A 25671-nucleotide genomic window follows, 5' to 3' on the forward strand; every position below is an offset into this window, starting at 1 on the left:
GGTCCTGGTGGGCAACGCGGTGAATTCTGGGAGTTGTGGTCCGATCAGGTGGGCGCGCAGGCCGGCTCTTTAGTTGGGTGCCTCTGAGTCCGCTCCTGGAAGTGTCGGGCCGCTGCGCCAGTGAAGTGAGTTCCGGTTGGGTCTTGCCGGACTTCCGCGGAGAGGAAGACCGCCGACCTGGAAGCCGCGAGCGGCTGTGGTGGCCTGAGCGAGCTGTGCGGGCCCACCCGCGGGCGGAAACTGAGGCGTGTGCCCCGACCGACGGGCTGAGTGTGGGACAAACTTACGGCCCGAGCGTAAAACTAACTCATCGAATGTGGGGCCACCTGGGTAGATAAAGGGTGTGGGACTGACAGACCAGTCGTGTGATGTGCCTGAAGATCATGCTTATGTATCTGAGACATTTTAGGGGTGTGTTTCTGACTGACAGGTTGGGAGTGTGTGAGCGACGGATATGATGAGCGTCTGACTGACCCTATCAGGTGTGCGGCTGACAAAGATGGTGGTTGTTTGAAATTTTGTGGGTGGGTTGTGTGGTATTGTGAGTGAGAGGGTGGGTGTGACCACTACCTGTGATTTCCGCTGTGACAGTCTATCTGGCTGAGATGGTAACAGAGATAATGACTGTGTGATGGAGATGCTGTGAGGGCCTGTGTTTATTTGATTGACTGAGAAATTGTATGTGCCTGGGTATATTTGGGGGTATGACTCACTGCCTCAGATAGGGTGTGAGCATTGACTGAGATTGTCAGTGGGACTGAAATGTGGGTGATTTGACAGAATTTGTGCTTTGCCTTGTCTGCAGCTGAAATTGTGTGACCAGCTGGGTGCATGAATATGTCCCCTGGGCACCTTAAGTCTGGCAGGGGCCTGTGGAGTTGTCAAATTGGGCATTTACTGCATGTTTGCTGTGAGCCAGACTTGTACTGGACACTTGTCATTGATCGCCTTGGGTAACCTCACAGCAATCCTCTTGAGGTAAGTGCCGTTATTGGGTCAGGTACAAAGAACGAGTGACAAAGGAAGGAACCACTCTCCCCAGTGGGTTAGGCAGTCATGGATGGGGGACCCCAAACTCATTTGAGGTCAGCACATTTTGGGGGGGCCTGGGCTGAAGCGGGCCCATATACATATGTCTTGGAGATAGTCATCAAGGATTTTCCAGAATGGGGGCTCCAGGGGTGCAAAGAGGGAAGCTGTTACTACATTTAATGTCATCACTGCCACTCCCTCTTCCCCTGTACAGTAAGTCCCCAAACCTGTGGATGACTATGTCAGTCTTTCTTGGCCCCTCCATTTGTGTAGCACCTGTTTCCTGTGCACTTGCTATAGGTAGGACCCTGGGCACTGTGGCTGCAGCATGCCCAGTCTGTCTGGAGAGAGAGACCCAGGGCATTAGAAGGACACTTAGCCTGCTCCTGGTGCTGTGGCAGCTCTTGGAGAAGATGACAGCTAAAGTGGAGCCTGGAGGACTAGGAGAAATTAGTCAGGTGCAGAGAGGGACTTTAGGACAAGGGAATAACAGGAACAAAAGCTGAGAGGAATGAGGGTAATGGCAAGTGCAAGGTGACCAGAGGCACAAGTGAGCTTTCCAGTGGAGTTAGTGGCTAGAACACAACCTTGCCAGAGGTTGCCAGCTGCCACTGATTGGGGTCTTATTTTACTAACATTCATGTTTCCCTGTGCCCAAGGCCATGGCTCCTTCTCAGGTCTCCTATACCTCTGTCCAGGGTGGCTTCTCTGAGTGGGGACTCCAAGCAGAGTGGGCGTCAGAGCTGACATTGGAAGGGGAAGAGAAAGAGAAGAACTGTAAACACTTACATCTGTGGGGATTGTGAGTCGGCAGGGAGAGGCCAAGTCCATGAATAAGGGGGATCCTGTGGCCAAAGCACACATTCTTTGGGGTTTCCTAGGAGGGGTTACATTTCATTTGGTGGTGGTGTGGAGGGATTCCTGACTATAAAGAAAAAAAATTTTACCATGGAAAGTAGATAAAAGTAATAGTATAAAAGACCTTGGCAAGAGTGTGGATAAATTGGAATCCTTATCCATTGCTGGTGGGAATGTAAAATGGTGCAGCCATGTTGGACAACAGCTGGGTAATTTCTTTAAAAGTTAAGCATAGAGTTAACGGATCACCTAGCAATTCTACTCCTAGCTACATATCCAAGAGAATTGAAAACATTTGTCCACACAAAAACTTGTGCATGAATGTTAATAGCAATTTTCATAATAACCAAAAAGTAGTAACAACCCAAATGTCCATCAGCTGACAGATGGATAAACAAAATGTAGTATATCCACAGAGTGAAATAGTATTTGTTCATGAAAAGGAATGAAGTACTGGTACATTCTACAATGTGAGTGACCCTCAAAAACATTGTGCTCAGTAAAAAAGTCCAGACACAAAAAGTCACATATGGTGTGATTCCACTTATACGAAGTGCCCAGAATATGAAGGGAAATGGAGTGTGACTGCTAATGGGTATGGGGTTTCATTTTTGAGATGATAAAAATATTCTGGAATTAGATTTTGATGATAGTTGTACAACCTTGTAAATATACACTGAAAGGGTGAATTTTATGATATGTTAAATATATATGTAAGTAATTTTTTAAGTAATAGAAGGTGGTAGGGGGAGCGACTTCATAGCCCCACAACCCAGAGGAACCCACCTTACTTAGCATCGTGTTTTCAAGGTTCATCCATGTTTTAGCATAAGTCAGTGCTTCCTTGCTATTAATGGTGAATAATATTCCATTATATGTATATACAGCATTTTTTCCATTTATTAGTTGGTGGACATTTGTGTTGTTTCTGTTTTTCGGCTGTTATGATTAATGCTGCTGTGAACATTTGTGTACAAGTTTTTGTGTGGACATACGGTGTGGGGACAGAGCCCGGAGTGCAGTTTCCAGGCTCTTACCCTCATGTGGAAAGGTGCTCACTCGGGTCGTATATGGCCATCAACTGTGATTGGATGGCTATCAGCTGTGGCTAGTTGGCTGTCAGCTGTAACCAGTGAGCCATTGGCCACTAATATAACTGCCGTGCCTACGCTAGCAGCAAATGGGGGCTAGCAAGAAGATGGTGGCTGAGCTAGCAAACGTGGATTGCAGTTAGCACGGCTGATTATAGCTAGCAAGTGAGGTTGGTTGGCAGAGACCAGTGGGCGGCAGGTTGCGGATTGTGTGGCTCCTGCTTCCTGTGTCTCCAACCCAGCTGCCAGCGAGACTATAGTGGTATGACTCCCCTATCTATGGCTCCGTGGGTGTTCCTTTTTGACCTCACCATGTCCTGTGTTCTTATGTGGGAAGCGGGACGAGAGACCCCGCATGACACCCTGCATGGCATATGGTTTCTTTTCCCTTGATTGTATTCCTAGGAGTGGAATTACTAGGTTATACACACTCTGTTTGTAACCTTTTGAGTAACTTCCAAACTGTTTTCCACAGTGGCTTCACCATCTTATAGTCCCTTCCTATAATTCCAATTCCCATTGTTATAGGAGTCTTGGTTCTTCGTGCCAACGCAGTGAAGAATCAAAGGTCAGTAAGCTAATTAGTATGCAAGAAGCAGGGTTTATTAGTGATATGTTCTCAGGGAAGAGAATGGGCCTAGCCAAGGTGGAAGAGAGAGAGGCATAGACTCCCAGTGTTAGTGATATGTTCTCAGGGAAAAGAACAGGCCTAGCTGAGGAGGGAGAGACAATAAGAGCGAGGGAGACAGACACACAGGCAGAGACAGAGCCCTAGGCCTCTTGTCCTGAGGACTTACAGTTTGCTCGGTGGGGTGAGGGAGTTACATATTGATTTGGTGGGAAAAGGTAGTGCATGGTCTTCCACGCGAGTGTGTGACCTCCTAAGATGAATAGAGTTGACTCAGGTGCTTATCTTGCTCCAGACCACCTCTCGGTCATCTGTTGTAAAAATTGATTTGTTGTGTCCAGCGCAACACAGGCAGTAAGGGAGTGAGAAGGGGCAGTGTTAGGTTAAGTTTTTAAGAAAGAAACAGAGACTTAATGCAGTTAAATCTCAGAAGGCCAGGGGGTTTCACAGCCTGACAAGAGACTGGAGCCCAGAATGAGATCAACTGGTGGCTTTTATTGATTATCATACAAGGAAGTAGCATTGTCTTTTCCACAGTCTGTGAATCTCATACATCATACCAGAAAAATGATTCAAACCAATCATCCTTGCCTGTAAACGGCCGAAACAGAAAGTCCCATGATGTCTTAACAATGATGGTATGTGCCTCCTTAGGGACAGGTCTCTCATGCTGAAACTTAATTGTAGGGTTAGACGGGAGAGCTGATATTATCGCTCTCATGACTTCTCTCACAATCAGGTGAGAGGGGAAAGCCAGAGTCAGCAGTGGCTTTTCCCAGGCAGGGAGAAGGGGAGGCAAGGCCCTTTCCCAGATCTTCCAAGGCAGCTCATTGGGTGTCCCCACATGGTTCCGCCTGGCTTGAGTTGTTCCCCCCGTGGGGAATCTTACTCGTCATTGGCTGCAAACCATCTTTTGGGGACCAGACAGAGAGACATGAGGTATAAAACATTAAGATAAAACAAAATCCCAGAAAGGCACAGTCTCACAGACCCCTCTTTCCTCAAGGAAAGACACGGGGGTTGGGGGGGAACAGTTGGCTAGGCTGCTGTGTGACAACATTTCCCCCTTTTTGTTTTCGAAGCATGAGAAACACAGACCTTGCAGTTTTTTTATTTACTTCCCGTCGGAGGGCTATTTGTCCACATCTGAGGACTAAACAAAATAAACAGAGAACAATAAACAGAAAAGCAATAGCACCAGCAAACCCTCCACCCTGAGTCTTTATCCACTTGACAGGATTTAAAGTGGAAAGTCCTTCTTCAGCCGCAGAAAGTGTTTCTTCTCCAAGGAAGAGCTGAAGTTTGGCATTAGACATCTGGTCAACTTCTTGTTGTAATTGTATAATGTCCACAGTGAGATTAGGCATATGTCCCAAGAGATGGGCTCGCACCTCAGACCAAGGGGTGCGAGTTTGATTATAAGAAAATGGAGTTATACAATAGTGGATATATTCCAATCACATTTTAAAGTAATCATAGTATGAAGATTTTCTAACTGATCACCAAGAAATACAACAGTGGTTTCTAAATCTGTTAATCTAACATTAATTTTTTGATCTATCTTAACTTGTTGATTCCAAGACTTACTAGCATTTTCATGCCATTTTTGTATAAATTCTGTAGTTTGAACAGTTTGATGTAGAGCAACACCAGAAACAGCAGCTACAGTGATTATAGCGATTATTCCCATAATAACAGCAATTAACAAATCAATAAATCTTTTAGCTCTATGTAAAATCTTACGAAGCAATTGAAGAGCAATATGAACAGTGGGAGAGCCCTCCCACAGTTGCCGGGCTTGGACAGGAATCCATAGACCCCGTCTTCTCCACGAAATCATGATTTGATCTTGAGAAGAATTATAAATTGAAGAATCTAAGCAAGTAAACAAATGACACTGAGGACATTCAACTACCTTTAAAGTTGAATTAATTGTAAATTTTCCAATCAAAAAAACAAAAGCAGTTTTAAGACAAACTTGTAAATCAAACATTTGTGTTTTTTCAAACCTAAAAATAAATTGTTTCTTATTATTTTTTGTATAATTTCCTTTCCAAAGTTTATTTTGTCCAAGGCTTAAGGCCACTTTCCAGAGGGTTTTTTGTAAAGGACCTCGAATAGGTTTAATCATTCTTAACTGAGGTGGGGCTAAAACTTTATCTTCCAAAAAATAGAAATATTAAAAGGTGATTGAATTATTCTTGGATCTGTTCTCTTAATGATTGAGGATCAGAACATTTTGACCGAGAACACACACGAACAGCAATTCCATATGGTCCCCAATCAACTACAGTACCGTGGGAATTATTAAATAACACTCGATCTAAACTTCCTCTGCATTCTTCCCAATGAATGCGGGAATGAGTGTCAACCCAATTATCTTGAGGACACGGATGAAGGGAGGGAGGAAAACTATGAGTATATAACTCTTGTGTCTGAAACCCTTTTCCTGAAAGCATAAACAATTCTCCATAAGTGTCATTCCCTTTTCTCTTGGGAAGGACCCAAGCTTGATCAACGAGAGGAAGACACGGAGGAATAGGCCTTATACAAATGGGTGTGTGTAAATAGCCTAAGTCCGTGTGGCCAGAGAGTATAAATTCTCAGCCTTCTTCATCAGGAAATTTTGGGTCTCTTTGATCCTCAGGTCCTGGGTACCAGGAGCTATCATTGATGTATACTAGAGGAGGATCATCATTCCAAGTTACTGGTGTCAACATGGGAGGATTGGGAACATAAGCCCAATAGGTAAAATTATCAGCATGGACACTCATTGGAAGGCAACTTACTATAGACAAAATTGCCATCATGGATACCAACATATTGGTATCGGTCTTTGGGAACCTTTTTTTGATTAAATTCTTTTCAGCCTCTCGGGACAACTTTAAGTTGTCTCCAGGTAGGGAGTGCAGTAGCACTCAACTCAGGGGCCTTAGTTGAAGATGATACAGACGAAACAGAAGCAGGTCGGCCAAAGGTGCCACGTTGATCCAAATCAGGTGATGGAAGAGGAGCCAACAGGAGCGGTGGCTGGCGGGGCTGAGGTGACATCTCTGGGGCCGGTGGCCAATATTGGACCCTCGGTGGACTGATCCGAACACCGAACACACTGGTGATCGGTGGTGATTTTGTCCGGCGAGTGATTATCACACTGGACTGGGATGTGGGATCCATGGTATGGCTTGATGCACCGACTAGGCACCCATAAAGGATGTTCTTTTGGTCCTGGAGAAACAGGCAAAACCTCGTCCCCATGTTAACAAGGTCCCTAACTGCCATTGATTAGTCTGAACGTCTTTTCACCAAATGGGCACATCTTCCAAAGCCTTAGGACTATGGAGATTATTAAAATGTCTTTCGGCAGCTGTGCACCCAAGGTGTGGCTCTGTATTACTGCTAGAGCCAGAAGAATTAAAAAAAATTAAAGTAAACATAGCTTTGGCTAGTTGTACTTGTGGAGGGTCCTTATTGTCTCCTTTTTGTTTTTGAAGTTGTTTTTTAAGAGTACAATTAGCATGTTCTACAATAGCTTGTCCCTGGGGATTATAAGGAATCCCTGTGGTATGATTAATTTTCCACTGTTCACAAAATTTTGTGAACCTGTTACTAGTGTAAGCAGGGCCATTATTTGTTTTAATAGCTTGAGGGAGGCCCATAATGGAAAAACAGATAAGTAAATGTCTGCAGGAATGACCAGTAGTTTTGCCTTTGAGAGGTGTCCGAGATAAAATGAGATGAAGTGTCTACAATAACATGACCAAAGGACAGACATCCAAAAGAAGGGATGTGAGTCCCATCCATTTGCCAAATAGCATTAGGAATTAACCCTCGGGGATTAACTCCCTCAGGGCATTCTTGTGAAGCATTGAGAATTTGACAGGTTGGGCAGGTTTGAACTATATGTCTAGCCTGTTTATAGGTAATAGGGAAACAAGCCCAAAGGCCAGCAGCATTTGTATGAGTTAAAGAATGAAATTGGGTTGCCTCAGTAACAAGGGCATTAGCAACTAGTTAATCAGCAAGAGCATTGCCTCACGTCAATGGTCCCGGTAAGGGAATATGAGCGCATATATGAGTAATGAAAAATGGATGTTGGGGCCAGCCCGGTGGCTCAGGCAGTTAGAGCTCCATTCTCCTAACTCCGAAGGCTGCCGTTTCGATTCCCACATGGGCCAGTGGGCTCTCAACCACAAGGTTGCCAGTTCAATTCCTTGAGTCCCTCAAGGGATGGTGGGCAGTGCCCCCTGCAACTAAGATTGAACACGGCACCTTGAGCTGAGCTGCTGCTGAGCTCCTGGATGGTTCAGTTGGTTGGAGTCCGTCCTCTCAACCACAAGGTTGCCAGTTCGACTCCCGCAATGAATGGTGGGCTGCGCCCCCTGCAACTAGCAATGGCAACCTGACCTGGAACTGAGCTGTGCCCTCCACAACTAAGACTGAAAAGACAACAACTTGAAGCTGAATGGCACCCTCCACAACTAAAATTGAAAGGACAACAACTTGACTTGGAAAAAAGTCCTGGAAGTACACACTGTTCCCCAATAAAGAACTGTTCCCCTTCCCCAATGAAATCTTTTTGAAAAAAAAATCTTAATCCTGTATGTCCTGGTTGAGATGAAGGCTGAATAGGTTCCCTGATGAAACTTTCCCTGATTAAACTTTCCTAGACCTTTTTCTGGTTGGTACCCCATCTGACTCATTATATGTCGGCTTTGGGGGTTATGTTGTCCAGGGGGTATCCGGATCTCTGCTCCCCATTGAGAAAGCAGATCTCGACCCCACAAACTTATTGGAATGTCAGCGATGTAAAACTGTAAAAATCCTTTTTGTCCCTCTGGCCCGAGGCAAGGGAGAATGCAAGTGCTCTGAAGCAATCCTGAAGCCTCGCCTATCCCAACAACATTAATATTAGATTGTTGGGTTGACCAATTAGCCAGCCAATCTTGAGAACGTATTATGGAGCTGTCAGCACTAGTATCTGTAAGTCTGAGGAATTTTTTATTTTGAATTTTAACTTGACAGACTGGGCGGATGTCAGAAATTTTTTCTGCTAGAAATGTACCTGCCATTCTGGTACTTCCAAATCCTCCAGTTCTTTTTTGGGTTCCCCTCATTTTAGGGGGTATATAAGGAACTTAAAGAAGCTGGGCAACTCGCTCTCCCTTTTCTTGCAGTCCGAGGAACTGAGGAGGACATAACAATTTGAATTTCTCCCTTGAAGTCTGGATCTATTATTCCAGTGTGGACTGTGACTCCTTTTGATGTTAAGCTTGAGCGACCAAGGAGAAGTCCAACTGTATTTTGAGGGATTGGTCCAATTATGTCTGTGGGTACGTGAAGGGGGTCTTCCCCTGGAAGCAGTAATATATCTTGAGCTGTAGAGATATCAACTGCAGCTCTTCCCTCAGTGGCAGGAGTTAATTGTTGTATTGATAGTTTAGGGGAGGAGGTAACGCCTGACAATTTTGAGGCGCTATCTGACTCATGAACGCCCTTGTTGTCTGGGCCTGGGGCTGGCCCTGCTTCCTGTTTCCCTGAAGCAAGGTCCCATATTTATGATATTTAGATTTGCGTTCTGATGCCCAATGATTTCCTTTTTTACACTGAGGACATACCCCAGGTTGTCTAGGACCCTGGGGAGAAGAGGAATTTTGTGGCTGAGAGGCGCTTTTATTTTTGTTTTGGCAATATTTTTTTGAATGACCAGCCTTTCCACAATTGTAACAGGTGCCAGAAAATTTATTTTTTTCTTGAGTAACTCCTATAATGGCCTGTGCTAACATATTGGTTTTCAATTGTTCAGTCCCTACCTCTTGGCACAACTGAAGGTATCCCATGGCATCAGTCTTTCCTTTTTGAGTTCCAGTCACTCGTTTACAATCTCTGTTAGTGTTCTCAAAGGCCATAATTTGTAATATGATATCAGCGGCAGCAGGATTAGTAATTTGTTTATTAATTGTTGCTTGTAAGTGAGCAAGGAAATCTGAATAAGTTTCCTGCGGACCTTGTAAGATTTTTTGGAAAGAGGAGGGAGTTTTACCCTTTATTTCAATCTTTTCCCATGCTGTCAAGCAAATTTGTTTGAATTTTCCAATGGCCAATTCTTCCACATCTAACTGATCGTGTGTCTGAGTCCAAAGTCTCTTCCCCAATAATTGATCAGCAGAAATAACTACATTATGAGCCTGATTTTGTCTCTCTTGACTTTCTGCACCATCAGTCCACCAAGTTTTAAATTAGAGAAATTGAGAGGGAGAAAACACGTCTTTGCTAGTGCATTCCAATCTTCAGGAACCATCGGCAACACCTTTAAGGAGGCCGACAGTGTATGGAGAAGTGGTTCCAAATTGTAAAACTGCTTATTTTAACTCTTTGAGCAATTTAAAAGGAAAAGGCTCATAAATCGCCTCATGGACCCCCTCAGAATCGTCTGCATTAGGGGCTTCAGCCTGTCTAAAGATTACTGGAAAATTGAGAGCATCTATGTCTCCCTCTAATTTAGCCACACTCTGTACTTGATAATGAAGAGCACATACTCTTTTTAGTTGTCTGAGGGATATTTTTACTGAGAAAGGGATTGTTATTTCTTATAATAGATTTGGAAGGTTTTCACGTTTGTTCTAAACAGGAAAGCAGTGGAGGTGGCCAATGAGACAGAGGAGGGGGCAATCGTCCCTAAAACGTTCCTCCAAATCTGGATACAGATTTTTAGGAATGATAGTGGATGCTGTCTCGGACCCCTTGTCATCATCTTGACCCTCCTTTGTCTTTTTAAACTGATCTTTATCATCTTTTTCTCCCTCTTCTTCTCAGTCTGTTTGGAGTGGTTCCAAAACTGAACGTACCAGCTCAAAAGTTTCCCAAATTGAACTAGGGAAGCACACTCCGTTGGAATGTAATTCACGGAGGTCTTGGCCGACTTCCTCCCATTTATATATGTCAAGCATTTCAAGGTTTGGAAACCAGGAACAATGAGTTTCAATTACCTTAAGGAGTTCTTCTAATTTTTTTTCTGAGGTTTTGTGCTTTCTCTTTTTAAGAAGCTGCTTAAGCAGGCAGATATAAGGTATGTACTTACTTTCTGAGTTACCCATGTTAGGAAAGGAAAGGAAAGGAAGGGAGGGGAAGGGAGGGGAGGGGAGACCCCCAAACCAGGTTGGCAAAGCCAAGTCACCGTTATGCCATACGACGTAATCACGGAACCTCAGGGTCGAGCCCGATCAAACTCTGTAGCCAAAGGCGGTGGAGCTATGATCAATCACTCACACACTCACACTTTCACACGAAAATGTTAGTAGTTTCTTTTAAATTCCCCCATTACCCTGGTTAAATTCTCCAAGTCCAAAGACTACCTCCTTACCCCAGATAGTTGCCATGGTGGATGCTCGGAGCCCTTCAGCCATATCTGCAGAACCCTACAACTCTTAGTCGTCCTTCCCTTCTCGGGCCCCACATTGGGCGCCAGATGTTGCGTCCAGTGCAACACGGGCAGTAAGGGAGCGAGAAGGGGTGGCGTTAGGTTAAGTTTTTAAGAAAGAAAGAAACAGAGACTTAATGCAGTTAAATCTCAGAAGGCCAGGGGGTCTCACAGCCTGACAAGAGACTGGAGCCCAGAATCAGACCAACTGGTGGCTTTTATTGATTATCATACAAGGAAGTAGCATTGTCTTTTCCACAGTCTGTGAGTCTCATACATCACACCAGAAAAATGATTCAAACCAATCATCCTTACCTGTAAACAGCCTGTCGTGCGGGAGACCCTGCTCGCTGCGCCATTTGTCATGCGGGAGACCCTGCTTGCTGCGCCATTTGTCGTGCGCGGAGGCCTTCTCGCCGCGCCATCTTTCAGGCGGGGTGGCCTGCGGGGTCTCTGCTCCCACTCCCCACACAAGAATGCAGGATATGGTGAGACCAAAAAGGAACACCCACAGAGCCATAGGTAGGGGAGTCATACCACTATGGTCTCACTGGAGGCTGGGTTCACCGGACGTGCGACCTGCCGTCCGCCTTTCTGCCAACCGACCAACGGAGGACTCTCCTCCACTCTCTCGACTCTGTTCCTCTCCTCTCTTCGGCTCTCCTCTTCCGCTCTCCTCGGCTCTGCTTGGCTCTTCGGCAATCCTCGGCAGTCCTCGGCTCTCCTCCGTAGCCACAGCAGTTATACCAGCGGCCAATCTGCTAACCGGCCACAGCCAACGGCCAATCAGCCACAGCCGATGGCCATCCACCACCCGAGCCAGCACCCTTCCATGTGAGGCCCAGAGCCTGTAAACTACTCTCTGGGGCTCTGTCCCCACACAGCCGAAACAGAAAGTCCCATGATGTCTTAACAATGATGGTATGTGCCTCCTTAGGGACAGGTCTCTCATGCTGAAACTTAATTGTAGGGTTAGACGGGAGAGCTGATATTATCGCTCTCATGACTTCTCTCACAATCAGGTGAGAGGGGAAAGCCAGAGTCAGCAGTGGCTTTTCCCAGGCAGGGGGAAGGGGAGGCAAGGCCCCTTCCCAGATCTTCCAAGGCAGCTCATTGGGTGTCCCCACACGGTTTCGCCTGGCTTGAGTTGTTCCCCCAGTGGGGAATCTTACTCGTCATTGGCGGCAAACCATCTTTTGGGGACCAGACAGAGACATGAGGTATAAAACATTAAGATAAAACAGCCCCAGAAAGGCACAGTCTCACAGATCCTTCTTTCCTCAAGGAAAGACCCGGGGGGACAGTCGGCTAGGCTGCTGTGTGACAACACTGATACGTGGCTGGAGGCAGCTAAACAAAGCTATTTATGAGCTTTTTCTGTAGGCACTATGGATCCCCCTCCCACCCCTCCTCTTTCTACATATTCTAACATCTACCGAACATTTTACCCCTTCAAGCATTAGGAACCCAAATCTTTGGGGACTTTGGGGCTACGACCGCTCAGGCTACTTCCTGCTGTAAAGGGACATTGAGACTTCTTTGCGTTCCATCTGCTTGATAACTATTGATCGGAGGAGGCGGAGGGAAGTGATCATCCATCGGCCCATAATAGATGTCTGGAGCTTGGGGTCCTAGGGGTCGATAGTTGTTCATGATGATCATTTGTAGCTTTATAGCCTCTATTCTAGAAGAGATAAATTTAATTAATAAGTTGCTGCGTTTAGTCCAAAATGTGTGGACTTTACGTCCAGAGGGATGCAAAAGAATGCATCCTTTAGATCTAACACAGTAAAGGAACTTAGAAATTACAGGCTGAGGCCCAGCCCTTGCCTCAGGTACTGCTTCTGGTGGGGAAACTGTGAGGGACCCTTAAGAATAATGAGGCCTAGGGTAGTGTTTTCAGCCCAGCCAGGAATCCTGGTGTCCCAGACACTGGGTCAATTTGACTCTCCTATGTAGGGGTGAGAGTATTCAGATGGTCTTCAGTTTGCATAACTAACATTTGGAAAGGCAGTCTTGGGACAGGATTTTCTTCTATAACTACCATATTTCCCTGAAAATGAGACCTAGCCAGACCATCAGCTCTAATGCGTCTTTTGGAGCAAAAATTAATATAAGACCCAGTCTTATTTTAATATAATATGAGACTGGGTATAACATAATATAGTATAGTATAGTATAGTATAGTATACTTATAATATAATAATATAATACTGGGTCTTATATTAATTTTTGCTCCAAAAGACACATTAGAGCTGATGGTCTGGCTAGGTCTTACTTTCAGGGAAACATGGTATTTTGCTTCCTAACAATTGGAGAAGCTCCCTCCTGAGGAGAGGAGTTGGGCATTCAGGGACTACAAAAAAGGAATGAATGAAATAATATCCATCCCATAGACAGCCCAAAGGAGGAGTGAAAGTCTTAGTGGTGGGCTTTCCTGCCACATCCAAGACAGTGCAAGCTTGGGAGGAAAGGGGTCCAGAGAAGACAATAAGGACAGAGTAGGTGGCCCCAGTATCCAATAAAAAGGTTATTATCCTATGTGCCACATCCATGCATACCCTAGGCTCCGGTCCAGTAAGGGTGACCTCTTGTGGTGGGGCCAGCTGGGACGGGCAGCTTCAGTCCTGAGTTACTGTCATGCAGGGTGTCATGCGGGGTCTCTGGTCCCGCTCCCCACATAATAACACAGGATATGGTGAGGCCAAAAAGGAACACCCACGGAGCCATAGATAGGGGCGTCATACCACTATAGTCTCGCTGGCAGCTGGGTTGGAGACACAGGAAGCAGGAGCCACATGATCTGTGACCTGCCATCCACTTCTCTGCCAACCAACCAACCTCACTTGCTAACTGCAATCCACCGTGCTAACTGCAATTCGCGCTTGCTAGCTCAGCCACCACCTTCTTGCTAGCCCACATTTGCTGCTAGCATAGCCACGGCAGTTATGTTAGTGGCCAATGGCTCACTAGTTACAGCTGACGGCCAACTAGCCACAGCTGATGGCCATCGAATCACAGTTGATGACCATTTACTACCTGAGCCAGCACCTTTCCACGTGAGGGTGAGAGCCTGGAAACTGCACTCCTGGCTCTGTCCCCACAGTTACCATCTGCAAGGCAGTCGCAGCCTCAGGCCTGGGGGCCCGAGGGACAGAGGGCTGCCCAATGGCCTGCACTCCTGCATTTGTAGCAGGGTGTTGGGGAGGCTTATTATGTTTAGGACACTCCTGTGTCGAATGCCCTGCCTCTCGGTACACGTGACACTTAGTGTCTTTTGGAGCAAGTCATGCAGGGCCTGCAGGATGTGACTGTGAATGTCTCGCAACTCAGCTAAAATGGGTGTGCCTAGTCTCCTCCCGTTTCTCCTTCTGCTGAGCCCTGGCCTCCATGTCCTGGTTGAGGTTGTAAAAGACCACATTGGCTGTGACCAGCATTTCGTCCAAGGAAGCTCCAGGTCCCTGGAGAAGCTTTTGTAACTTTCTCCTAATGTCAGAAGCAGATTGGGTTAGAAATGTGTCCTTTAATATTACTTGTTCCTTGTAAAACTCTAGATCTAGGTTAGTATGTTTAATGAGAGTTTCCCTCAGCCTTTCCAAGAAGGTAATAGGAGTTTCATCTGGGCCCTGGCTAATGGCAGACACTTAGAATAATTAATGGCCTTTTGACAGCCAGCCTTGAGTCCCACCTTAATACAGAGTAAGAAATGGTTTCTCTCCCACTTTGGGGACTTGCTCTTCTGATCCCATTAGGTTCCATGAGTGGGACCCTATTTCTCCTATAGGGTATTTGTTGTCAGACAGATATAAATTGTTAGCAAATTTTCTGGCCTCCTTAATTACTTTTTCCTGTTCAATGTCTGATAAAGTTTGTCCCAGAATTATCATCACATCTTTCCAGGTCAGTTCATATGCTAAAGTAAGGTGTTGGAAAGCATCTATATATTTGTCTGATTGCCCAAATAGCTCCCAAGGTCAGCTTTAATTTGCCTGAGCTCAATGAGGGAGATGGGTCTGTGTATTAGTTGGGGGCTGAATTCTCCTGCCGTTTATCAGGGGCAAGAGCTTAGTTGTCGGAGCAGCTTTAGGGGCAGGAGAAGCAGAGGCCAGTATGTGTACTGGGGACCCTGGGTACAGGGGTAGTGAAGAAGGCATCCAAAGGGTCTTCTCTGGTGTCCCTGGGACCAGGGTTGGTTCAGTGAGCATTTGGGGATGAGTAAGTGCCGCATTAGTAAGGCTAAGTTTATACTTTTTACATAAATCTCTACGTCCCTCAAATAGAAAAATACATAAGTAGGAAAAATACATAGAAGGAATCTCTGACCACTTGCCAAGACATTTACAAAAGAGACTGAGTTATAGAACTGTGCTATAGTTTAGGGTCCCATTAAGGGGGCCCTAGTTGGTATTGGGGCCAAGCTGTGTTACAAAAAAAAGATTAGTTGGCCTTTCTAAAAATTTTGAAGATCAAATTGTGACCAATTAGAAAGGGTACACCTCAAGGTGGCACCAGCCGGAATGGACTCTTGATTCCCCATCTAGAAAAGAGAAAACACCATATGCTGGGGCGAGGCAAGTCACCCTTGGGGATGGGCAGTGGCAAGAATGCCTCTTGAGGGGCAGCCAGATGGCTCAGTTGATTAGAGCGCAAGCGCTGAACAACAAGGTTGCTGGTTCAATTCCCACATGGGATAGTGGGCTGCGCCCCCTGCAACTAAAGATTGAAAATGGCAACTGGACTTGGAACTGAGCTGTGCCCTCCATAACTAGATTGAAGGACAACTTGGAGCTGACAGGCCCTGGAGAAATATACTGTTCCCCAATATTCCCCAATAAGATTTTTTTAAAAAAATGATCCTTTAAAATAAAATAAAAAAAGACTGCCTCTTGAGAGGCAAGACTGTCCCACTCCTTTACTGGATTTCTAGGGGTTGAGAAAGAGTCCTGGTAGTTCCCGCATTCTTCTGAGAGTCGAAAAAGGCTCAGTCAGGAGTGGGAAATTATAGAGGACTAATGGAGAAAGTCCAGGATAGATTTTGATTATTCCACCCAGAAGAAAGTACTCAAGCCCTCATACAAGCAGTTTTCCCTTTGTTCCTCCTCCTCCCGGTCTGCTGGTATTAGTGTTACCCCCTGTTGGGCAATAATGATCAAAAACAGCATAGCTTTAAGGGATTAGATTGCTGCTCCACTTGACAACAAACACCGCAATTACTCTGTATCAAGATAGACAAAGAGGTGGTAGAGATATAAATAGAGTAGTCAAGAAAAGGATTGAAGATTTGTGAGTGAGGCAAATTTGAGTGGACAGACATAGTTGAAAGAAACAGGCCTGAAAAGGCTGAGAATCTCCGCTGACGGTTAAACTCTTGCCTCCTCCTCCAGAGAACTAAACGTAAATCTGGGATGTGCTGCAGGGGTGAGAGTGTGATTGCCTCTGGGGACAGTGAAACAAAGGAAAGATTTAGGGTGGAGAAAGTAACAGAAGAAAGCCTAGACTGGGCTGTTGCTCACTCACCTGGAAGTCAGAGAAAGAAAAGGGGGGCCCTAAACCCAGGCTGAGCAACTGCTGCCCACTGCTCTGCTGGCTGCAAGTCTCCTTGGGACCCTCAGAATTTAGGAGGAAATAAAAAGTTCATACCCGAGAAGGGGCTTGGGTGTGCTCTAGGGTGAGCCTGCCCGTGCTTGCGGAGATTCAGCTATTTCTCCAGAGGGAGAGAACAAGTTATTCACCAAATAGCACATTGTCCCTCCTTGCAGCTTCCACAAAGGGCATTCAGCGCCTGAGGCGGAGGGAAATGCTGCAAGCTTACAACAGCCCGATCATTTAAACTTATTTCTCTCTTGGCCAGGTTTAGAGGCAGAAAAGACTAAGAAATCCGTGTGGTGGGTCAAAAGTGTGCTGTTTGGGGTGGCCAAGTGGCTCAGGTGGAGCGCTGTGCTCCTAACACCAAGGTCGCTGATTCGATTCTCACATGGGTCAGTGAGCTGCACCCTCTACAGCTACATTGAGAAAAACGGCTGGACCTGGAGCTGGGCTACTGTGAACTGCCTTGAGCGGTTGGCCAATGGCTGGCAACCAACTGGCTCAGCTGGGTATAGCCCAATGCTCATAATACCAACATGGGCCAGTGAGCTGTGTCCTCCACAACTAGACTGAGAGCAATGGCTTGACTCGGAGTTGGGGGGAGGGGGAAAGGAGAAAAGAAAAAAAAATTTGCTGATTGTGAGTGGGGCTCCCAAAGGCCGTTACACCTTTGGTTATCCCCAACTCTCTACGTGCCTCGGTTTCTCCCCTGGCTGTCCACCCCTTATTTGGCACGTCTCCAGATGATCCAGATTTACATTATAGTGACAGGAGTTCCCCATGAAGCCCTTGAGCATCTTAGGGATTGACCCCAGAAACCTCTGGGAGGCCCCCACTCTCATAGGGACACCCAAGATCTCAGACCGAAAGGAGGAAATGCCTCTTCTGTCTTTGGGGCACAGTAGAAACCTGAGCATTCATTTCAGATTGTATCATTGTTTCTGCCTCCAAAAAGACCTAGCATGTTTGAATACCCCCACAATGTGGTATCTCTTTTTAACCCTGAAGGTGGGAAAGGCAAGAAAACCTTGCTGATCCATACTCACTACATTCCAATCAGCTGGAGACAATAGGTGGTGTTAGGCATGGCCGGAGGAATGAGTCACGGGAGACCAAAATTGGTCTATTAGAATTTATTTGGCATGTTTGAGCTGTGGGAAGTCAGGCTAGAAAAGACCATTACCTCTGTGGGGGCAGAGCCCCAGAAAGAAGTTTCCAGGCTCTCAGCCTCACATAGACAGGTGCCTGGCTCAGGTAGTAAATGGCCATCAACTGTGATTGCATGGCCATCAGCTGTGGCTAGTTGGCCGTCAGCTGTAACCAGTGAGCCTTGGCCACTAATATAACTGCTGTGGCTATGCTAGCAGAGAGAAGAGAAGGAGAGAGAGAATGGTGCTAGCAAGAAGATGGTGGCTGGGCTGGCAAGCGTGGATTGCAGTTAGGATGGCTGGTTGCGGACAGTGTGGATCCAGCCTCCAGTAAGAGTATAGTGCCGCCAGAGAGAATATACTAGTATGACTCCCCTATCTATGGCTCCTTGTGTGTTCCTTTTTAGCCTCACCATATCCTGCGTTCTTGTATGGGGAGCGGGAGCAGAGACCCCGCACACCACCCCGCACGACAACCTCCCTGAGCAAAAAGGGGTATGGCATTTTATAGGAGGGGGTAAACGAGGCTGTTCCCCCTTCAGTGCTTCAGGAGCTTTTTTTTGTGTTGTCTCTCGCAACAAAGGGTTTTGGGGCATGACTAAGCCCTCAGTTCCACATCCTGGGCCCCAGGCCACCGTCTGGACCACCCGCTGATCATAAGCCGCTAGGAGACAAACACGAGCCAGCAGGTACAAAGTACAAAGCAAGACAAAATGGATTTTAGGATAAGATGGTTCCTAGATTCCAGGCGGCTTCTCCAGGCCTAAGGCAAATAGAAGCTGGCAGGTACAAAGTACAAAGCAAGGCAAGATGGCTTGTAAGATAAGGTTTCTGCTCCTGGCCTAAATACCGTGTTTTCCTGAGAATAAGACCTAGCTGGACAATCAGCTCTAATGCATCTTATAGTAAAATAAGACCGGGTCTTATATGATATAATATAAGACTGGGTCTTATATTAATTTTTGCTCCAAAAGACGCGTTAGAGCTGATTGTCCGGCTAGGTCTTATTTTCAGGGAAACAGGGTATGGCCTAACAGGTGGGATCTGAGTCATGGCACCAAAATGTTACGGGAGTCTTGGTTCTTCTTGCCAATGCAGTAAAGAATCAAAGGTCAGCATATGATTAGTATGCAAGCAGGGTTTATTAGTGATATGGTCTCAGGGAAGAGAATTGGCCTAGCGAAGGTGAGGAAGAGAGACAGACAGACAGACACCTAGCCAAGGTGGGAGAGAGAGAGAGAGAGGCCTAGGCCCCAGGATTAGTGATACATTCTCAATGGACCTGCCGAGATGGGGTAGAGAGACAGAAAGAGAGAGCTGGTGAGAAATAGTGAGAGAACCCTTGTTCCGAGGACTTCTAGTTTGCTGGGTGGGGTGAGGGAGTTACATATTGATTTGGCAGGAAAAGTGGTACATGCTCTTACACGGGAGGGCATGACCTCCTAAGATGGGTGGAGTTCTGTTGACTCAAATCCTTATCTTGCTCCAGACCACCTTTCATCATCTGTTGTAAAAACTGGCTGGAGGGGCCGGCCCGGTGGCTCAGGCGGTTAGAGCTTCTAACTCCTAAGGCTGCGGGTTTGATTCCCACATGGGCCAGTGGGCTCTCAACCACAAGGTTGCCAGTTCAACTCCTTGAGTCCCGCAAGGGATGGTGGGCTCCGCCCCCTGCAACTAGAAAACGGCAACTGGACCTGGAGCTGAGCTGCGCCCCCCACAACTAAGGTTGAAAGGACAACAACTTGACTTGGGGGAAAAAAAAAAAGGCCTGGAAGTACACACTGTTCCCCTTCCCCAATAAAATCTTTAAAAAAAGCTGGCTGGAAGCAGTTAATCAAAGCTACTTATGAGCTTTTTCTGTACGTACCCTGGACCGCCCCCCTTACCCCTCCTCTTTCTCCTACATTTTCTAACTTCTACCAAACAACGTTATGAGGGTTCCACATCTGTGCCAACTTGTTATCTGTCTTTTTGATGCTAGCCATCCTTGCAGGTGTAAAGTGACATCTCATGAGGGTTTTAATTTGCATTTCTCTGGTAGCATCTTTTCATGTGTTTGATGGCCATTTGTTTAGCTTCTTTGAAGAAATTATTGTCGATCCTTTACTCATTCTTTAATTAGATTATTTGTCTTTTTATTATGGAGCTGTTCTAGATACAGTTCCCTTATCACATTTGGCAGGAATAATAGAAATAACATATATGATTTGGAAATATTTCTCCCATTCTGTGAGTTGCCTTTTCACTTTCTTTATGGTAGCCTTCGAATCACAACTTTTTAATTTTGATGAAGTCCAGTTTATCTATTGTATGTTTTGCCACTCATCTAAGGAGGTTTTGCATTATTTTTAAGGGTATGTGAAACGTTGATGAAAATTAACCATATAGTGGGTCACAAATCAAATCTCAGTACATTTCAAAGGATTGAAATTAACCTAAGCACATTTCCTGAGTACAACAGACTTAATCTGGAAATCAATAATAAAAAGAAAACTAGAAGATCCCCAATTGTTTGGAAATGAAGCAGCAGAATTCTAAATAACCCACAGTCAGGAAAAAACCACAAGAAAAATTAGAAAATATTTTGAACTAAATGATAATGAAGATGCAATATCACACTTCACATATTTATTGAAAAATGTCTACATATACGAGTAAGTGCACCCACACAATTCACACCTGTGTTGTTCAAGGGTTAACTGTATAGAAGAAAAGAAAGTCAGAAAGTCAATTATCTACTATCTGTCTCAGAAGGTGCAAAATAATTAGCAAATACACCGAGGGAATGACCACGTGGCTCCCTGGGAGTGTGTGACAGGAGAGACGGGGCTCCATGGGGGAGGGTGCACCTTCAGCAGACCAGCCATGGGGACAAGCTACCTGGCTTTGTCAACTCAGCCACCGCCCATCCCTTTAATATCTGGGAAACTTTATGCAAGGTTTTCCTCCTGTGTCTGTTTTCATATTCGTAAATTGGAAAGAAAGTTCCCACCTCCTGGGTTTGTTGTGAGTTTCAAATGAGTTACGTGCGTGTTGAGAAAGGGGCTCAGCAGCACACGCTATCTTGATTATTTTAATGCCATATCTCTGTGAGAGTGAGTCACATCTCACAGGCACCAGGTTCCACCCGATGACCAAGTTCTGATCTTCCTGCAGACCCAGATCCAAGGCTCTAGCCGGCTCCGTCTCACTGGAGTGCTCCTCCTCAATGGCCATTCCCCTGAGCCTGGTGCCCTGGGAACAGGATGGCTTCCTACGTGTGAAGGTGAAGGATGAGGAGGCCAGCCTCTCCCAGGTCCAGGAATGTAGCCCTGGCAACGCGGCCCACTTCGAGACTGCATGCCTGCGCTTCCGGGGGTTCTGCTATCCGGGGCAGCAGGTCCCCACGAGGCTCTGGCCCAACTGCACGAGCTGTGCCGCCAGTGGCTGCGGCCCGAGGTGTGCTCCAAAGAGCAGATGCTGGAACTGCTGGTGCTGGAACAGTTCCTGGACGCACTGCCCCCGGAGATCCAGGCCTGGGTGGGCGCCCAGTGCCCCCAAAGTGGTGAGGAAGCTGCTGTGCTGGTGGCAGAGCTCACCCAGACACCAGACAGGAGAGGTAAGGGGAGCGGTGCAGGGGGACGGTGAGGACAGGGGCGCGCTGGGGCCCCTCACGGACTTGTTTTCACGTTGGCACCTCCCAGCTTTCACACTGTGCTAAGCAGCTCTGTTTTGATGGCAAATGACCCACAACCCCACTCAGAGTGACTGAAGGGAAGCAGGGAGGCTTCACGCTGTATCCGGAAGTCAATCAATGGCATCAGGACTCTCTCATTCTCTTTCTCGGTTGGGTTTTCCTATGGTAGTGTTATTCTTAAGTTGCTTCTCTCCCCAAGGGAGACAAAGCTAGACCAGTATCCCCAGGCCGATGTGTCACCAATGTAGAAACCCCAGGGGGAGAACAGAGAAAGGCCAAGGGCTAGGTGAACTTGTTGGGGTCTTGTGCTTGTCTTTGGCTGACCAGCTCCCACAAACTGACCTGAGCACGGGTGGCTCCCCAAAGGAAGCCCAGGCTGCTGGTACCAGATGAGGGGCTGGATGGCAGGGGGTAGTGGGCGACAGTTAGAAACACCAGGTGTCCCTCTGTGTCCCCCCTCTGAGCCCCCTACCCCCAACCAGAGTGGGCACCTTCACTCTGGGAGACCCTCACAGCCCAGGCAGATCCTGTGGGACACAGGGAGGACCCATCCCTGGGACAGTGTAGAGCAGGACCAGAAGGCTTCTCCCAGAAGAGCCTGGCAGGCCTGATGATAGCAGATGGGGGGAGTGGATGTGCAAGGCATCCAGCAGGAGGCGTGTCATAGGCAGGAAGAACATGGAGTTTGGATTCAGAAGCCTCACGGAGGCTTGCTAGACCCAGCTGCTGCTCTGATTCCTCCTGACTGTGTGACTTTCTTGTGCCTCAGTTTCCAGTCAGTAAAATGGGGATTGCAGTCATAATACTTACCTCCATGTCTTGGAGAGGTGTCAACAAGGTAGCACATGAGACGGAGCCTGGCACAGACAAAACACACAGCAATCACATCTATTAGCAGTTTGTTCAGCTCCCTGAGAAACAGGTATTTCTGGAAGAGGTTGGTCAGGTACCCCCTGCTGGCCCCATCGGCTGTGCCTGGGCAGATGTCACAAGGACAGTGAGAGGAAAGAGGGTGGGTCAAGAACATTTTCAGAGAAAGGGCAAAACGATCATGAAGGGATGAGAGAGCCAGTAGTCCAGGCAGAGGGAGCAGTGGGGGGCAAAGGCCCCATGGCGTGACATGGACGGGTACATTCTAGGAAGAGCAGGTGTTTCTGGAACAGTGGAAGAAAGGGGGAGGCGGGTCCTAGCATGTGGCTGGGGAGCTTCGGGGGGCTAAGGGGACGTCTGTGGGTGGAAAGGAAAAAGAGGTTCTGGGGCTGCAGTCCCAGCTTGGCCATTAGTCTTATCTAGTTTCTCAACCTCTCAGAACTAATTATATGATCTTTTTTTTAAAAAAAAGATTTTACTGGGGAAGGGGAACAGGACTTTTATTGGGGAACAGTGTGTACTTCCAGGACTTTTTTCCAAGTCAAGTTGTTGTCCTTCAATCTCAGTTGTGGAGAGCGCAGCTCAGCTCCAGGTTCAGTTGCTGTTGCTAGTTGCAGGGGGCACAGCCCACCGTCCCTTGCGGGACTCAAAACTGGCAACCTTGTGGTTGAGAGCCCAATGGCCCATGTGGGAATCGAACCTACAGCCTTCAGAGTTAGAAGCATGGAGCTCTAACTGCCTGAGCCACCAGGCCGGCCCCTAATTATACGATCTTGTACCAGCTCCTCAAGACCTCTCCTCACCTAGGCCTCAGTTTCCCCATCTGAAATGCAATCATTGCAGTACCTCCATCTGAGGGCAGATCGAAGCTGAAATGAGGCAACAATAGTTACCCACTATATTCGGGGCCCATCCATGACAACAGCCTATTGATGGCCAGCAGCCCTGGGAGGCCAATAGAGGGAGTGTATTCTCCCTCTATTACAAATGGGGAAACTGAGAGTCAGATTGCCCCAAGTCCTGGAGCAGGCAAGCTGTGGACCTGAGCCATAGTTGCTCTGTGTGCCCCCTCCTTCCTGGAGTCTGTCTGGAAACAGTGCCCTGTGCACCCAGCAAGGGTGGGTCAGTGCAGGCACGTCCCTGCTGAGTACACAACCCAGTCTCCAGCTGCCTTTTGCCATGCTCTTCCATCACAGCGCTGAATGAAGACTGCACCTTAGGCCTCCCAGGGCTCATGGAGGCCAGGCGGTGCCTCCCCCACTCACCCACAGTAGCACTTGTCCACTTGGGCTTCAGGGTGGCTTTAGAAAATTTCAGTCACCAGCATCTGGACTCATCCTCCATCCAGCCAGTATTTACCGAGCAACCCCAGACCTATCCAGGCCCAGAGGCAAGCTGAGTGTGAGGGGCACTCTGGCCTCAGGGGCATGCACACAGCGGTGGCAAGGACACACCCCTCGCACACTCGGCCTGTCACTCGCTCTCACTTTCGCTCTACTTTTTTTGTTGGTTTGTTTTTGTTGTTGTTGTTTTTTATTATTTTACTTTTTTCTCCCCCTTCTTCTGCTTCCCCCACCACACACACACTATGGTTCAAGTCGTTATTTCTCAGTCTAGTTGTGTAGGACACAGCTCCGTGGCCCATGTGGGAATCGAACTGGCTACCTTGGCGTTAGGAGCACGGCGCTCCAACCACCTGAGCTACTGGGTCGGCCCATGTTTTTTATTATTTTTCAATTACAGTTAACATACAATATTAGTTTCAGGTGTGCAACATGGTGATCAGACATTTGTATAATTTATGTAGTGATTACCCCAATCAGCTTAGTACCCACCTGGCACCATCCATAGTTATTAAAATATTACTGACTATATTCACTATACTGTACTTTACATCCTGTGACTGTTTTGTAACTGACAATTCGTACATCTTAATCCCTTCCCCCCTTGTCACCCAGTCCCCTAACCCCCCTCCCATCTGGCAACCATCAATTTGTTCTCTGTATCTATGAGTTTGTTTTGTTTGTTCATTTATTCTGTTCTTTAGATTCCACATATAAGTGAGATCATATGATATTTGTCTTTCGCTGTCTCACTTATTTCATTGAGCATAATAACCTCCAGGTCCATCCGTGTTGCTTTGTTGCAAGTGGTAAGATTTCATTCTTTTTTATGGCTGAGTAATAGTCCGTTGTATATATGTACCACATCTTTACCCAATCGTCTATCGATGGACACTTAGGTTGCTTCCATATCTTGCCTATTGAAAATAATGCTGCAATGGACATAGGGATGCATATGTCTTTGGATTTCTTTCTTGCTCTCTTTCAAATCAGTTCAACCTCAAGATTTTCCTTCTGACACTTGAGCCAAGATCAGCAGCCTTAAAGAATGGAGAGTTTGGGGGTGTGGGGGGAGTATCAGTATTGATGGTGTGAAAGGACAGCCCTGGGCCCTTTTATCATCCAAGACACCAAATGAGACACTTCCCTTTAGAAACGGGACACATGTCAGGAGTGGCCCCCATGTCCCCTTAAGAGTGAGGCCAGGCCCCAGGTGGAATGAGGGAGGCTGGTGTGGGAGGAGCATTGATGCTTTGATTCCAATTGTTTCAGGATGGGAGCCAGGAGCTGAACTCTCAGAGACAATCTGCAAGCAGAGTGATTCAGAAGAGTCAGATGGGGCGACTGAAACCCAAAGGCAGCTCAGAGAGGCACGCAGGACTCTCAGGGGAGGTCGGGACAAAGTCCATCACCCAAGCGTCAGATTCCAAGAACAGTTCAGGGCCTCACAGGGACGCCCCGTGGCCCAGCCGGGCTGTGAGTCTGGCGCCTTGGAAGACAACCCCACCGTGTGGCCAGACTTCACTTCGCAAGAGTTGACCCCTTCTGAGGAGAACTCGGGTGTGCCGGCCGGTGATGAGCTGGAGCTTCCATGCTCGCCCTCAGGGAGGGCACCCACCAACTTGCGGGAACTGTGGGGACACAGTCCGGAGCGCATGGGCCTGGGAGGCACCCCGAAAGAGCTACCCTCGGAAGATGCCCTACACCTGCAGCTAGTGCGGGAAAGCCTTAGGCCGCAGCACGCACCTGGCGCAGCACCAGGTCGTGCACACCCGGGCAAAGCCCCATGCGTGTAAGGACTGCGGCGAGGCCTTCAGCCGGGTCACCCACCTGACGCAGCACCAGCGCGGGCACACCGGGGATAAGCCCTATAAGTGCGGGGACTGCTGGAGAGCCTTCAGCGACTGCTCCGCCCTGATCCGGCACCTGAGAACCCACTCGGGGGAGAAGCCGTACTGCTGCCACGTTTGTTCGAAGGCCTTTGCACAGAGCTCCTCGCTCACGGAGCACCAGAGGGTCCAC

General features: G+C 47.3%; 1 protein-coding gene across 1 annotated transcript; it reads left to right on the plus strand.

The window, feature by feature from the left end:
• Nucleotides 1-488: 488 nt before the first annotated feature.
• ZSCAN22 (zinc finger and SCAN domain containing 22) lies at nt 489-25671 on the plus strand. The gene is given in 4 exon segments (XM_019711634.2): nt 489-978; nt 20917-21128; nt 21131-21358; nt 24922-25671. Coding segments are annotated over 4 exon segments (1041 nt in total). The 5' UTR covers nt 489-901; the 3' UTR covers nt 25446-25671.

The sequence above is a fragment of the Rhinolophus sinicus genome, linkage group LG11 (genome assembly GCF_036562045.2).
Source record: "Rhinolophus sinicus isolate RSC01 linkage group LG11, ASM3656204v1, whole genome shotgun sequence".
NCBI classification, from domain to species: Eukaryota; Metazoa; Chordata; class Mammalia; order Chiroptera; family Rhinolophidae; genus Rhinolophus; species Rhinolophus sinicus.